Genomic DNA, 12,955 nt, shown 5'->3' with positions numbered 1-12,955 from the left:
TCAATCAGAAGTAAGCAAGTGTCAATCAAAAAGTATCAATACACACTAGCAAAGCTTATTGTCTCACATATCAGACAAATGATTCCTTGAACTTTTCACTCAGTGTCAATCAAAGACAAGGTCAAAACACAGTTACCAAACTAAGAGTCTCACATATCAATTAGTGGGGAATGATTGCTTTGCCTTTTCACCCACTCAACCCCCAAAGAAACTAGAACACAACACAGGAACTTTCTGTCTGTGCTGATGTCATCGCTTTATCTGGAATCAAAAGCTCCATTAATTTGGCCTCATCCCATTTCTCTCCCTGCAAGAAAGTCCCACTCATGAGTTATAAGTCTGACCCTGCCGGGTCGCCTTGTGTTTCTGTGTGTTCCAGAGGTGAGTCCACATCTCCAGTCTGAATGTCACACACCATTGGGATCTTTCCACTGGTCTGGACCAAGCCTCACTACCTCATAGTATCCCACGATTCCAAGACCCTTCCCTTCCAAATCAAATCAAGCTTTATTTATACAGCACATTTCAGACATGGAATGCAACGTAATGCGCTTAAAAAAAAACTTTAATATTTACTACACAACAAACATAAGAGGATAAAAAAACTAAAGAATTACAATAAAAACTGAAAAGCACCCTTAAGAAAAGCAAAGCTAGAAAGGTGTGTTTTAAGATCTCATTTAAATATGTCCACAGTTTCAGCCCCCTTGGGTTCTCTGGCAGGCTATTCCAGAGGCTGGGGGCATAATAACTAAAGGCTGTCTCTCCATGCCTCTTGGTCCCCCTCAGGTTCTCTGGCAGGCTATTCCAGAGGCTGGGGGCATAATAACTAAAGGCTGTCTCTCCATGCTTCTTGGTCCTAGGCTTTGGGATAGTTAAAAGGCCAGTGTCAGAGGACCTGATGGACCTACTGGGTACAACTTAAAAGCATGTCTGACATGTATTGTGGTGCACAGTCGTGGATTGATTTAAAAACCAATCAAATAATCTTCAAATAAATTCTGAAACTCACAGGCAGCCAGTGCAGAGAACTTAAAACCAGTGTAATGTGTGCTGTTCGTCTGGTCTTGGTCAGTACCCATGCTGCAGCATTCTGTATGTTTTGCAGTTGGCTTTCTTGGGTAGACCAGACAGGAGAGCATTAGAGTAGTAAAGCCTGCGAGCGAAACAGCCACACCTTGGCAATGTTCCTCAGGTGGTAAAAAAAACCTATTTTGGTCACATTTCTAATGTGTGATTCAAAATGGAGTTCAGAATCTAAAATAACACCTAGGTTTTTTAGTTGGTATTTTATCTTTATTGCCTGTGAATTAACATTTGTGGCCAGATTCTCTCTCTGTGCTTTGGCTCCAACAATAATTACCTCGGTCTTGATTTAGCTATAGGAAGTTGTCAGCCATCCAAGTATTTAAATCACTAATACAGTCTAATAATTTATCCGTGGAGCTAAAATCCTCTGGTGACACAGAAATGTAAAGTTGTGTATCGTCTGCGTAGGAGAAAAAAATCTGTGCTGTGCTTTCTGATAACGCTGCCAAGGGGTAACACCTATAAACTGAACAGTACCGGACCCAAAATCGAACCTTGTGGAATGCCACGTGACATGTATTTTTACTGAGTTATCTTCAACAAGGGTGACAAAAACTCTTGACCTGTTAAATAGGTCCTAAACCAATTTAGAACTGGACCGGAGAGACCAACCCACCTCTCCAGTCCATCCAGAAGGACATCATGGTCAACATTGTCAAATGCAGCACATAAATCCAAGAGTACAAAGAGCTGTTTGGCACGTGTTCACTCGTAGATCATTTACCATTTTAACTAAGCTGGCTGTGTGCTGTGGTGGGCACAAAAAAACTGATTGGATTTTTTTTTAAATACAGTTGGCACATAAAAAAAATATTTTGCTGTTTGAAAAACAATTTCTTCAGAAATGCAATTAAAAACAGTTTTGACGAAGGTGGTGGGGATAGGATCGAGAAGGCAGGTAGAAGACTTAAGTTGTGATATCCCTTTCCTGAGCATGTCTGTGTCAACCAGGGTAAATAAATCCATAGTGCCTTTGTGTGCTAGGTTAGGAGACATATCACCAAACTTCACATCAGATCTTGACTGATACCCAGCCTAATGTTGGTTATCTTACCTCTGAAATATGCCGCGAACTCATCACATTTAGATGTGGAGGAAAGTTCACATAGGTCTGGGGGGGTAGGATTTATCAGGCCATCAATGGCCGAGAAGAGCACTCTCAAATTATTGAGATTGTTAGTGATCCAAGTTGGGCAAATTTTTCTATCTGGCATTTCTAATTGCCTTGTTATTCAGTCATTCGGAAAGTATTCAGACCCCTTGACTTTCCACATTTTGTTACGTTACAGCCTTAATCAAAAATGTATTAAATCGTTTTTTCCCCCCTCATCAATTCACACACATTACCCCATAATGACAAAGCAAAACCAGGTTTGTAGAAATTTTTGCAAATGTATTAAAATAAAAAAACGGAAATATCACAAGTTTTCAGACCCTTTATTCAGTACTTTGTTGAAGCACCTTTGGCAGCGATTACAGCCTTGAGTCTTCTTGGATATGATGCTACAAGCTTGGCACACCTGTATTTGGGGAGTTTCTCCCATTCTTCTCTGCAGATCTTCTCAAGCTCTCTCAGGTTGGATGGGGAGCGTCGCTGCATATCTATTTTCAAGTCTCTCCAGAGATGTTCGATCGGGTTTAAGTTCGGGCTCTGGTTAGGAACCTCAAGAACATTCAGAGACTTGTCCTGAAGCCACTCCTGCGTTGTCTTGGCTGTGTGCTTAGGGTCGTTGTCCTGTTGGAAGGTGAACCTTCGCCCCAGTTTGAGGTCCTGAGCACTCTGGAGCAGGTTTTCATGAAGGATCTCTCTGTACTTTGCTCCGTTCATCTTTCCCTCAATCCTGACTAGTCTCCCAGCCCCATCCACTGAAAAACATCCCCACAGCATGCTGCCACCACCATGCTTCACCGTAGGGATGGTGCCAGGTTTCCTCCAGGCGTGACACTTGACATTCAGGCCAAAGAGTTCAATCTTGTTTTCATCAGATCAGAGAATGTTGTTTCTCATGGCCTTTTCAACTTGAGCTATGGCATCAACAGTTTCCCTTAAATTGCAATAAAAACGATCAACTAAATCACCACGAGAGGAAGGCAGAATAGGTGGTGGAGTATTGGTCATACACTCAATAAAATCTGTAGCAACTTCAGAGGTAAGATAGCGTTTCTTAATGCGTTCAGTATTACCCTGTGCTATGGGCAACATGGTCGTAAAAAATACACAGTCCCCCATTGCCTGGATGAGACTCCAACTTCCTGCTGACCGTGTTCTACACTAGACTAAACTCCTACTTGCTGACTGTGCGTTCTACACCAGACTAAACTCCTACTTCTTGCTGACTATGCGTTCTACACTAGACGACACTGAACTACTGCTGACCGTGCGTTCTAAACTAGACTGAACTCCTACTTCCTGCTGACTGTGCGTTCTACACTAGACAAAACTCCTACTTCCTGCTGACTGTGCGTTCTACACTAGACAAAACTCCTACTTCCTGCTGACCGTATGTTCTAAACTAGACTGAACTCCTACTTCCTGCTGACTGTGCGTTCTACACTAGACAAAACTCCTACTTCCTGCTGACCGTATGTTCTAAACTAGACTGAACTCCTACTTCCTGCTGACCGTATGTTCTAAACTAGACTGAACTCCTACTTCCTGCTGACCGTATGTTCTAAGCTAGACTGAACTCCTACTTCCTGCTGACCGAACGTTCCACACTAGACTAAACATTTCCAAAACTGTGAACTGTGCAATAATAGCTCCAACTATAGTCACCTGATCTAGTCTGTTCTACACTAGATTAAACTCCTACTTCCTGCTGACCATAACTCCTACTTCCTGCTGACAGTATGTTCTACAATAGACTAAACTCAATGCAACATTTCCACAACTGTGAACTGTGCAATAATGGCTCCAACTATAGTCACCTGATCTACTACCCACGCAGGCGACTTGTGTGAAGTGTACTTCACGCTGTGTTTACAAAAGGTTGATGAACTGGTCTGGGGGTGTGAAGTGAAGTAGTGCTATGACTCATGAGAAACCTTTTGGCATTGTTAAATACAGTGATTCATTGGCTCACGGTGTATGAACTGCTTGTATTAAGTGTTGAAAGAAAGACTACAAATGGCTGTCAGTGGATATGACTACAAATGGCTTTGTCAGTTGGATTAAGGACTACACATGGGTTGTGTCAGCAGATAAAGGGCTACAAATGGCTGTGTCAGTGGATAAACGGCTACAAATGGCTGTGTCTGTGGATAAAGGACTAAAAATGGCTGTGTCAGTGGATAAAGGGCTACAAATGGCTGTGTGAGTGGATAAAGGACTACAAATAGCTGTGTGAGTGGATAAAGGACTACAAATAGCTGTGTCAGTGGATAAAGGACTACAAATAGCTGTGTCAGTGGATAAAGGACTACAAATAGCTGTGTCAGTGGATAAAGGACTACAAATAGCTGTGTCAGTGGATAAAGGACTACAAATAGCTGTGTCAGTGGATAAAGGACTACAAATAGCTGTGTCAGTGGATAAAGGACTACAAATAGCTGTGTCAGTGGATAAAGGGCTACAAATGGCTGTGTCAGTGGATAAAGGGCTACAAATGGCTGTGTGAGTGGATAAAGGACTACAAATAGCTGTGTCAGTGGATAAAGGACTACAAATAGCTGTGTCAGTGGATAAAGGACTACAAATAGCTGTGTCAGTGGATAAAGGACTACAAATAGCTGTGTCAGTGGATAAAGGACTACAAATAGCTGTGTCAGTGGATAAAGGACTACAAATGGCTGTGTCAGTGGATAAAGGATGTGCTTTTGTGTCACACGACGGTGTCGTTTCTAACCGCTCCAAAGAAAAATGATCTTTCCAGTTTGGTGTTCCTTTATATAGTATGCACTGTAAGGATATAAACGTAACAGCTAGCTTCCTGGGGAACCGTCAGTAGGGTTCTCTTAGACAAATGCGCTAACACACACACACACGAAGAACACAGAGCTCTTTCTGTGGATAGGAAGGGCCCCAAAACCTTGTCCACAGGCTATTGTGCACAATCTGGGGAGGACTATCTGGTGCGTGAGACTAGGAGGCCCATGCATACAAATATATGACCTTTGACAGAGAGACAAGCAGGTAGGCAGGCAGACAACAGACAGAGACATGAGGACAGACAGGCTGTGCTGTATGTACTCACATGCCTCCCTCCACCAGGACAGACTGGACCAGGCTGCAGCCTCCCGCAAGTTGCAGGTTAACCGAACTGTCGGTCAGAACCACCCTCTTCCCCCGCAGACCTGACCTCTCAAACAGGGTGACAGAGGGCAGCGAGAACTCCTATGAGGAGTGAGGGAGAGGATATAGAGGAAGAGAGGGAGGGAGAGAGAATAGGAGGGGGATGGAGAGAGGAAGAACGAGAGGGAGGGGGATGGAGAGGAAGAGAGAGGGGATAGGGGGAGAAAGGAAGAGAAGGATGGAGAGAGAGAGAGGGAGGGGGAGAGAGGAAGAGAGGGAGAGAGAGAGGTTATTTATACGCCTGACAATGGTATGAGAACACCAACTCTTACCATTACTGGTGACCGTTTTATTGTTTGAATGACTAAACATGTTCATACATTTAAATAGTGACCTTCTTTGTTTGATACCGACCTTAAACCTTCAAGCTACTTAATGACACAAATATTAATTTCCACAAAGTTTGCTGCTTCAGTGTCTTTAGATATTTTTGTCAGATGTTACTATGGAAAACTGAAGTATAATTACAAACATTTCATAAGTGTCAAAGGCTTTTATTGACAATTACATGAAGTTGATGCAAAGAGTCAATATTTGCAGTGTTGACGCTTCTTTTTCAAGACCTCTGCAATCCGCCCTGGCATGCTGTCAATTAACTTCTGGGCCACATCCTGACTGATGGCAGCCCATTCTTGCATAATCAATGCTTGGAGTTTGTCAGAATTTGTGGGTTTTGTTTGTCCACCCGCCTCTTGAGGATTGACCACAAGTTCTCAATGGGATTAAGGTCTGGGGAGTTTCCTGGCCATGGACCCAAAATATCGATGTTTTGTTCCCCGAGCCATTTAGTTATCACTTTTGCCTTATGGCAAGGTGCTCCATCATGCTGGAAAAGGCATTGTTCGTCACCAAACTGTTCCTGGATGGTTGGGAGAAGTTGCTCTCGGAGGATGTGTTGGTACCATTCTTTATTTATGGCTGTGTTCCTAGGCAAAATTGTGAGTGAGCCCACTCCCTTGGCTGAGAAGCAACCCCACACATGAATGGTCTCAGGATGCTTTACTGTTGGCATGACACAGGACTGATGGTAGCGCTCACCTTGTCTTCTTTTTTCCGGATGCCCCAAACAATCGGAAAGGGGATTCATAAGAGAAAATTACTTTACCCCAGTCCTCAGCAGTCCAATCCCTGTACCTTTTGCAGAATATCAGTCTGTCCCTGATGTTTTTTTCTGGAGAGAAGTGGCTTCTTTGCTGCCCTTCTTAACACCAGGACATCCTCCAAAAGTCTTTGCCTCACTGTGCGTGCAGATGCACTCACACCTGCCTGCTGCCATTCCTGAGCAAGCTCTGTACTGGTGGTGCCCCGAGCCCGCAGCTGAATCAACTTTAGGAGACGATCCTGGCGCTTGCTGGACTTTCTTGGGCACCCTGAAGCCTTGTTCACAACATTTGAACCGCTCTCCTTGAAGTTCTTGATGATCCGATAAAAGGTTGATTTAGGTGCAATCTTACTGGCAGCAATATCCTTGCCTGTGAAGCCATTTTTGTGCAAAGCAATGATGACGGCACGTGTTTCCTTGCAGGTAACCATGGTTGAGAGGAAGAACAATGATTCCAAGCACCACCCTCCTTTTGAAGCTTCCAGTCTGTTATTCGAACTCAATCAGCATAACAGAGTGATCTCCAGCCTTGTCCTCGTCAACACTCACACCTGTGTTAAAGAGAGAATCACTGACATGATGTCAGCTGGTCCTTTTGTGGCAGGGCTGAAATGCAGTGGAAATGTTTTTGGGGGATTCAGTTCATTTGCATGGCAAAGAGGGACTTTGCAATTAATTGCAATCCATCTGATCACTCTTCATAACATTCTGGAGTATATGAAAATTGACATCATACAAACTGAGGCAGCAGACTTTGAAAATTAATATTTGTGTCATTCTCAAAACCTTTGGCCACGACTGTACTGTATATAGATTGCCACTATTCCTATTGTAACCCTTTATACCAAACAATTGTCCAAAAACAATTATTGTATTGGATGAAATCATGTAATTATGTGGATCCAATATATTTGTCACGACTTCCGCCGAAGGCGGTCCCTCTCCTTGTTCGGGCAGCGTTCGGCGGTCGACGTCACCGGCCTTCTAGCCATCGCCGATCCACTTTTCATTTTCCATTTGTTTTGTCCTTGTCTTACACACCTGGTTTCAATCCCCCAATTACTTGTTAATTATTTAACCCTCTGTTTCCCCATGTTTGTTTGAGTGATTGTTTATTGTATTGTGGCCTTGGATTTATTGATGTGTATTGTGATTATTGTTGAGTAAAATTGCGTACGTTACTCATATCTGCTGTCCTGCGCCTGACTCATCTACACCAGCTACACACACACATTACAGTATTGGATGAAATAGGTTTTTCTTTGGGCCATAGAAGGTTGACATAGACCAGGGATGGGCAACTTTGATGTGTTGTGAGCAAAACATCTTAGTGGCCTACCTCTTGTCAGCAGAGAGAAGTTGTTTATGTTTTAGAGTTCATTTCTTGCAATTCTACACATTTTGCCATGCGGGAGGAGAGAAATGTTTGCAGTTTTTAATATATCTAAGTGACACTGACTAAAAAAATCAATGGGGGACACCCGGCTGGTAATTTGACCAAGATAACAAGTTTAGATAGCTGGCCGCTAAACTAATTTAGCATTCTGAAAAATGTTAGCAGACATGGGCTAATTGACTGACTATCAGTGACTGACATAACAAGAGTAAATCTGCTGATGCACAACCACATTTCCAAATTGCACCTTGTGTATCCTACTATTCACAACATCAGAAAACGTCATCTTCCAATGCATTCACCTCCAGCAGAGAGATGGAGTTGCAGGGACAGTGTGGGAATGTTTGGGATGTCTATGCCCATCCCTGACATAGACATTTTGTGCATCTCAAATGGCATCCTATTCCCTATATAGTGCACTACTATATATCCTATGGTCCTGGTCAAAAGTAGTGCACTATGTAGGGAATAGGGTGCCATTTACAACACAGAAAGAGAGCTAATCGATGGGGTACTCACAAAGCCAGTAGTTTGCAGGGACAGGACAGAGGAGTTGGGCTCCACACACCCCATGGCCCTCAGATCAGGGTAGTCCCCCTCCTCTAACACATACATCCTCTCAGTGAAGCCCTGGCCCTCAAACGCCAGCCAGCTGGAACACACAGACACGCACAGACATGGAGATTATCATTATTTTTCTCCACCATCATAATGTTCCAACAGCAAATGTATAAAAGTATAGGCATCATCTACAACTGTAGATATAAATGACTGTGGCCAACAGTAACTTCGTCTGGCAAATGATGTAGCTAATGGTACGGGAAAGATACTGTACATGTTACAATCTGCAGATTACGTTGGATGAATAACAAGTACGACACTCACCTGCCAGCCAGCACCTTGCAGGAACCCAGGGAAAAGCCGTGTGGCAGGGCAGAAACACTGTCCTCCACAACGTGGACAGAACCCTGGAAGCCCGGCTCCGAGAACAACTGCATCTGAGACACACAGCAGATACACTGTCAGATTCTGGCAAATATGGGGCTGTCATGGAGTGATTTACAAAATCTATGACAAAGAAATCTAGGTTGGTCCTGTTGCTTTTGGTTGACATACCTTAAACTTGGAGGAATTTCCCAGATTATCCTAGAAGAGACCACAAATGAGGGCATTATTGAGAGAACTGAGGAAATAATTCAACAATACTTGGATCAGTGTATTGGTCATTGATGACTTTGTTATTATCATTGGATGCATCCCAAATTGGCACCCTCTTCCCTATATAGTGTACTATCACCTCTGTAGATCAGCATTATCCCATACTGTATGGCTCATGTCATTCCCCCGACCTTGCCCCCTTTCCAAACGGATGTAACTGATTACAGAATATTTCAATGATTTAATATTTTATCATGTTAATCATTTATTGTTGCAACATTAATACTATATTATATGATTAGTTTATCATTATAATATAATAATTTGTCATTTAATATTGTGTTGATCTTACCATAATGACAGGCATGACGGATGTGATCTTGGAGCTGAGGGCCCCCCAGTCCTCTGGGCTTCCGTAGAGGCCTTTCTCCAACACATACGCCTTTCCAGAGAACCCTGCCTCCTCAAATGCCACCCATCTAGGAGGGACACACGAGGACCGTATTCAGTACCGTTTCTTATTGCTCAAGGTCAGGTAGTGCCTTGATGTTTCAGTCTGAGGGCCAACATTTTGCGTGAACAGTTCAAACAGAAGTGTCAAAGACTGCAACTCGCAGTTGCATCACATGCATCCACACTTGACTAAACTCAGGTTAAAGGTTAAGGTTGAAAAAATTCGAGTAACTTTCCAGAATTCTCAGGTATTCCAGAAATCCCGGTTGGAGATTTCCCGGAATCAGGATGGAGTAAGCAGGAAATGTGTAATACTCTGTGGGAATTTAGGGAAAGATACTGTAATTTGGCAACCCTAAATGCACATCATTAGAGAACGGGAAATTAAACTGCGCTGCACATTATAACGGGTTTTACGGTATTTTTTTGTGCTCTTATGATGGATGACGCAAAAGACAAAGTCTATAACAACGAATAGATAGACGGAATCAAAGTCATTAAAACCAAGGTTAATATTAAACGTTGACATTTCAGATCAAACATGTAGATAAGATACAGATAGTGGTTAATTACCTCCTACGCTCCTACTCAATATTGTCTTTGATTAGTGTGTATCTGATGACTGCCTGTGTGTGTGTATCATAGAAAAGACCACAGCAGAAGCTGACGAGAGAGAGAAAGATATGATTTGAGAGATAAGTAGGAGAGAGAGAGAGAAAGATAGAATGATATGAGAGATAGGTAGGAGGAAAGAAAGAGAGAAAGATAGAATGATATGAGAGATAGGTAGGAGGAGAGAGAGAGAGATAAGGGAGAGAGAGCGAGAGTCTGCTGGGTTGAGTCAACAGGTTGGATAACAGCGTTTAGTCAGCACGACAAGGGAGAAGCACGACGGGGGTGCGGGACGACGGGGGGAGCGGGACGACAGGGTGAGGCTATGTAGTACACTATAATAAGGGTTCACAACACTGTAACAGAACCACAGACGTTCCTGCAAAAGCAAGTGGAAGTGCTCTGCTGCACATAGTGTACTCCACCCTGTTCCCAACTGACAGAGATACCCAGGAAATGAGGCGTGGACTGAACTGAACGTCTCGGAGGAATTTTGGTCCCCTGTCTGAACGTGCCAACCGGGGAGAGGCAGCCAGCCTAGTCAGCCCTACAACTGTTCATTAGGTTCCAAAAACGAAGTGAAACGTGTATGAACAACCTGATCTTGAAATGCTTGTTTTTGTATTCCGTTTTTAAATGTTTTGGTATGGTGTGCCCTAATGAACACGACCCTTATCCGGAGAGAAGGAACTTAAGATAACATACTGTACATGAATGAACACGCGTTAGACCTAGCTCTGCAGGCAACACAGGAAGATATTTCAGCCAAAGTGAGAAACAATTAGCTAGCACAGACACATTAGTAACAACGATTAAGTCTAGAGGGCTGCACATGCTGTAGGATAGTATGTGTCAAGGTTCACTTATAAGTTAAACATCTGAGACTTTGAGATATGATGTTGCCACGAGCAGCACAACAGATGTTGCAGATGAGTGCGATGCCAGAAGATGCACTCACAGAGTAGCGCAGGGTATCTGCACATGTGCACGTTTCAATAGCTACAACACGCGGGACTAAAACAGCAGAGAAGTTTAAACACGCGCTTCAACGCTCTTAGTTGCTGCGGAAATCGGCCCAATATTGCTGTTTACTTGGTGCTTCGCTGAAACTCTCAAGGTAGACTCAGCGAGGGGAAGTTGAATGCACGTCTACACATAATGGGTTCATTTCTGCAACAACTTCTCTGCTGTTTTGGCCCCGTAGCTAACACGTTGTAGCAGCGTGAAGCACACACGTGCACATGTGCAGATCAGTGGAGGCTGGTGGGAGGAGCTATAGGAGAATAGGCTCATTGCAATGGCTGGAATGGAATTAATGGAACGGAGTCATACATGTAGTTTCCATATGTTTAATGTGTTTGATACCGTTCCATTGATTCCATTCCAGCCATTACAATGAGCCTGTCCTCCTATAGCTCCTCCCACCAGCCTCCACTGGTGTAGATCCTCTGTGTGACCGTGTGAGAGCAAATTCTTGCATCACGGTCATCTCACTATCTGCGGTGCTGCTCGTTGCAACTTCATCTCGCTGAGTCTACCTTGAACTATACAGGATCAAATATGCTTTTAGAAGTTGCATTGTAACTTTGCTTCTGTTTATTAGAACACTACATTTACAGCTTTGTAGTGTTCATTTTGAACTATGTAGTCCGCCAGGCCACAGGACACAGTGATAATAATGAAACTTAGAAGACACCTGACCTGAGCTACTACAGATCACTGGAGTATTTAAATCAGGACAGTAAATTAGTGGTTAACAGTATGTAGACGTCTCATTACATTCACACTGAATAGCAGAGCAGAGCACAGCCCGGACTTCCTGTAATCGACTAACTGGTCATTTTCCTATAAGACACACAAGACTGGGCAAGGTAGATTTAAAGCCACAATTTGTAACATTTCCTGTTGTTCAAAGGTCATTTCAATTAATTATCCATGGTTCCATAGGTCTGTATGAATTTGAAAGTGGTTACATTTCCCCAGCCCCATCGCAAAGCTTACCAAACAAAGTGACAGGGTCAGGCTGTTGAAATGGCAGATTGTAGCTTTAACTGTGCACATCAGAGGTGGAAACAGAGAAAGAAAGAGATCTCAGACTTACACTCCGCCCATAACGTCGACAGACTGCGTTTTCAGCCCATAGCCGGTGTCCTCTATATTGATTATTGGCTCTAAGATGTCGATGTTGGCGCCCAGCTCGCCAAAGTCTCTCTCACTGAACATCTTGAGGTGTGGTGACATGAAATCCTGTCATGGGGAAATGAAACAAAGAACATCCTTGGTCCTGCCCATAGAAGTAGAACTACTAGAATGTACAAAACCCTCAGTCCACAGCAATTTGACTGGTACACTCATAGGAACACCCAATATGACCGCTGGTCCATCAATCACAGAACATTGACTTGAATGGGGAAAGTCTGTTTTAGTACTGCATAACTAATTGTATGGTCATGGCATACCATAAGAAACAATACCCTATCATGACTTACCTTTACACCATTGGCATACCATACCAAACAAGATCAGAGGTGCCCAACCCTCCTCATTGGCGAGAGCTCCCCTGCATGCTTTTGTTCCAACTCACCTGACTCTATTGATTAGCTGAATCAGGTGTGTTTGTGTGGGGCTACATTACACTCTTAGAAGAAAAAGGTGCCCGGCTGTCCCCATATGAGAACCCTTTGAAGAACCCTTTTTGGTTCCAGGTAGAACCCTTTTGGGTTCCATGAAGAACCCTTTCCACAGAGGGTTCTACATGGAACCCAAAAGGGTTCTACCTGAAACAAAAAAGTGTTCTACCGAGAACTAAAATGGGTTCTCCTACGGGGACAGCCGAAGAACCCTTTTGGAAAGA

General features: G+C 43.4%; 1 protein-coding gene across 2 annotated transcripts in view; it reads right to left on the bottom strand.

Moving 5' to 3' along the window:
• Positions 1 to 12,955, bottom strand: part of LOC106571166 (uncharacterized) — a 45,282-nt gene that overhangs the window by 3,654 nt on the left and 28,673 nt on the right. For both annotated transcript variants that reach the window (XM_014143919.3, XM_014143918.3), the window contains 6 exons: positions 12,203 to 12,348; positions 9,389 to 9,515; positions 8,995 to 9,024; positions 8,764 to 8,876; positions 8,398 to 8,530; positions 5,283 to 5,422 (listed from right to left, as the gene is read on the bottom strand). In XM_014143919.3, coding sequence (XP_013999394.3) covers positions 5,283 to 5,422; positions 8,398 to 8,530; positions 8,764 to 8,876; positions 8,995 to 9,024; positions 9,389 to 9,515; positions 12,203 to 12,348 — 689 coding nt within the window. The remainder of the gene's footprint in view (positions 1 to 5,282; positions 5,423 to 8,397; positions 8,531 to 8,763; positions 8,877 to 8,994; positions 9,025 to 9,388; positions 9,516 to 12,202; positions 12,349 to 12,955) is intronic.

The sequence above is a fragment of the Salmo salar genome, chromosome 15 (genome assembly GCF_965601325.2).
Source record: "Salmo salar chromosome 15, fSalSal1, whole genome shotgun sequence".
Classification (NCBI taxonomy): Eukaryota; Metazoa; Chordata; class Actinopteri; order Salmoniformes; family Salmonidae; genus Salmo; species Salmo salar.
Note: the sequence above shows the minus strand (reverse complement) of the source record. Positions and strands in the feature narration are given on the sequence as shown.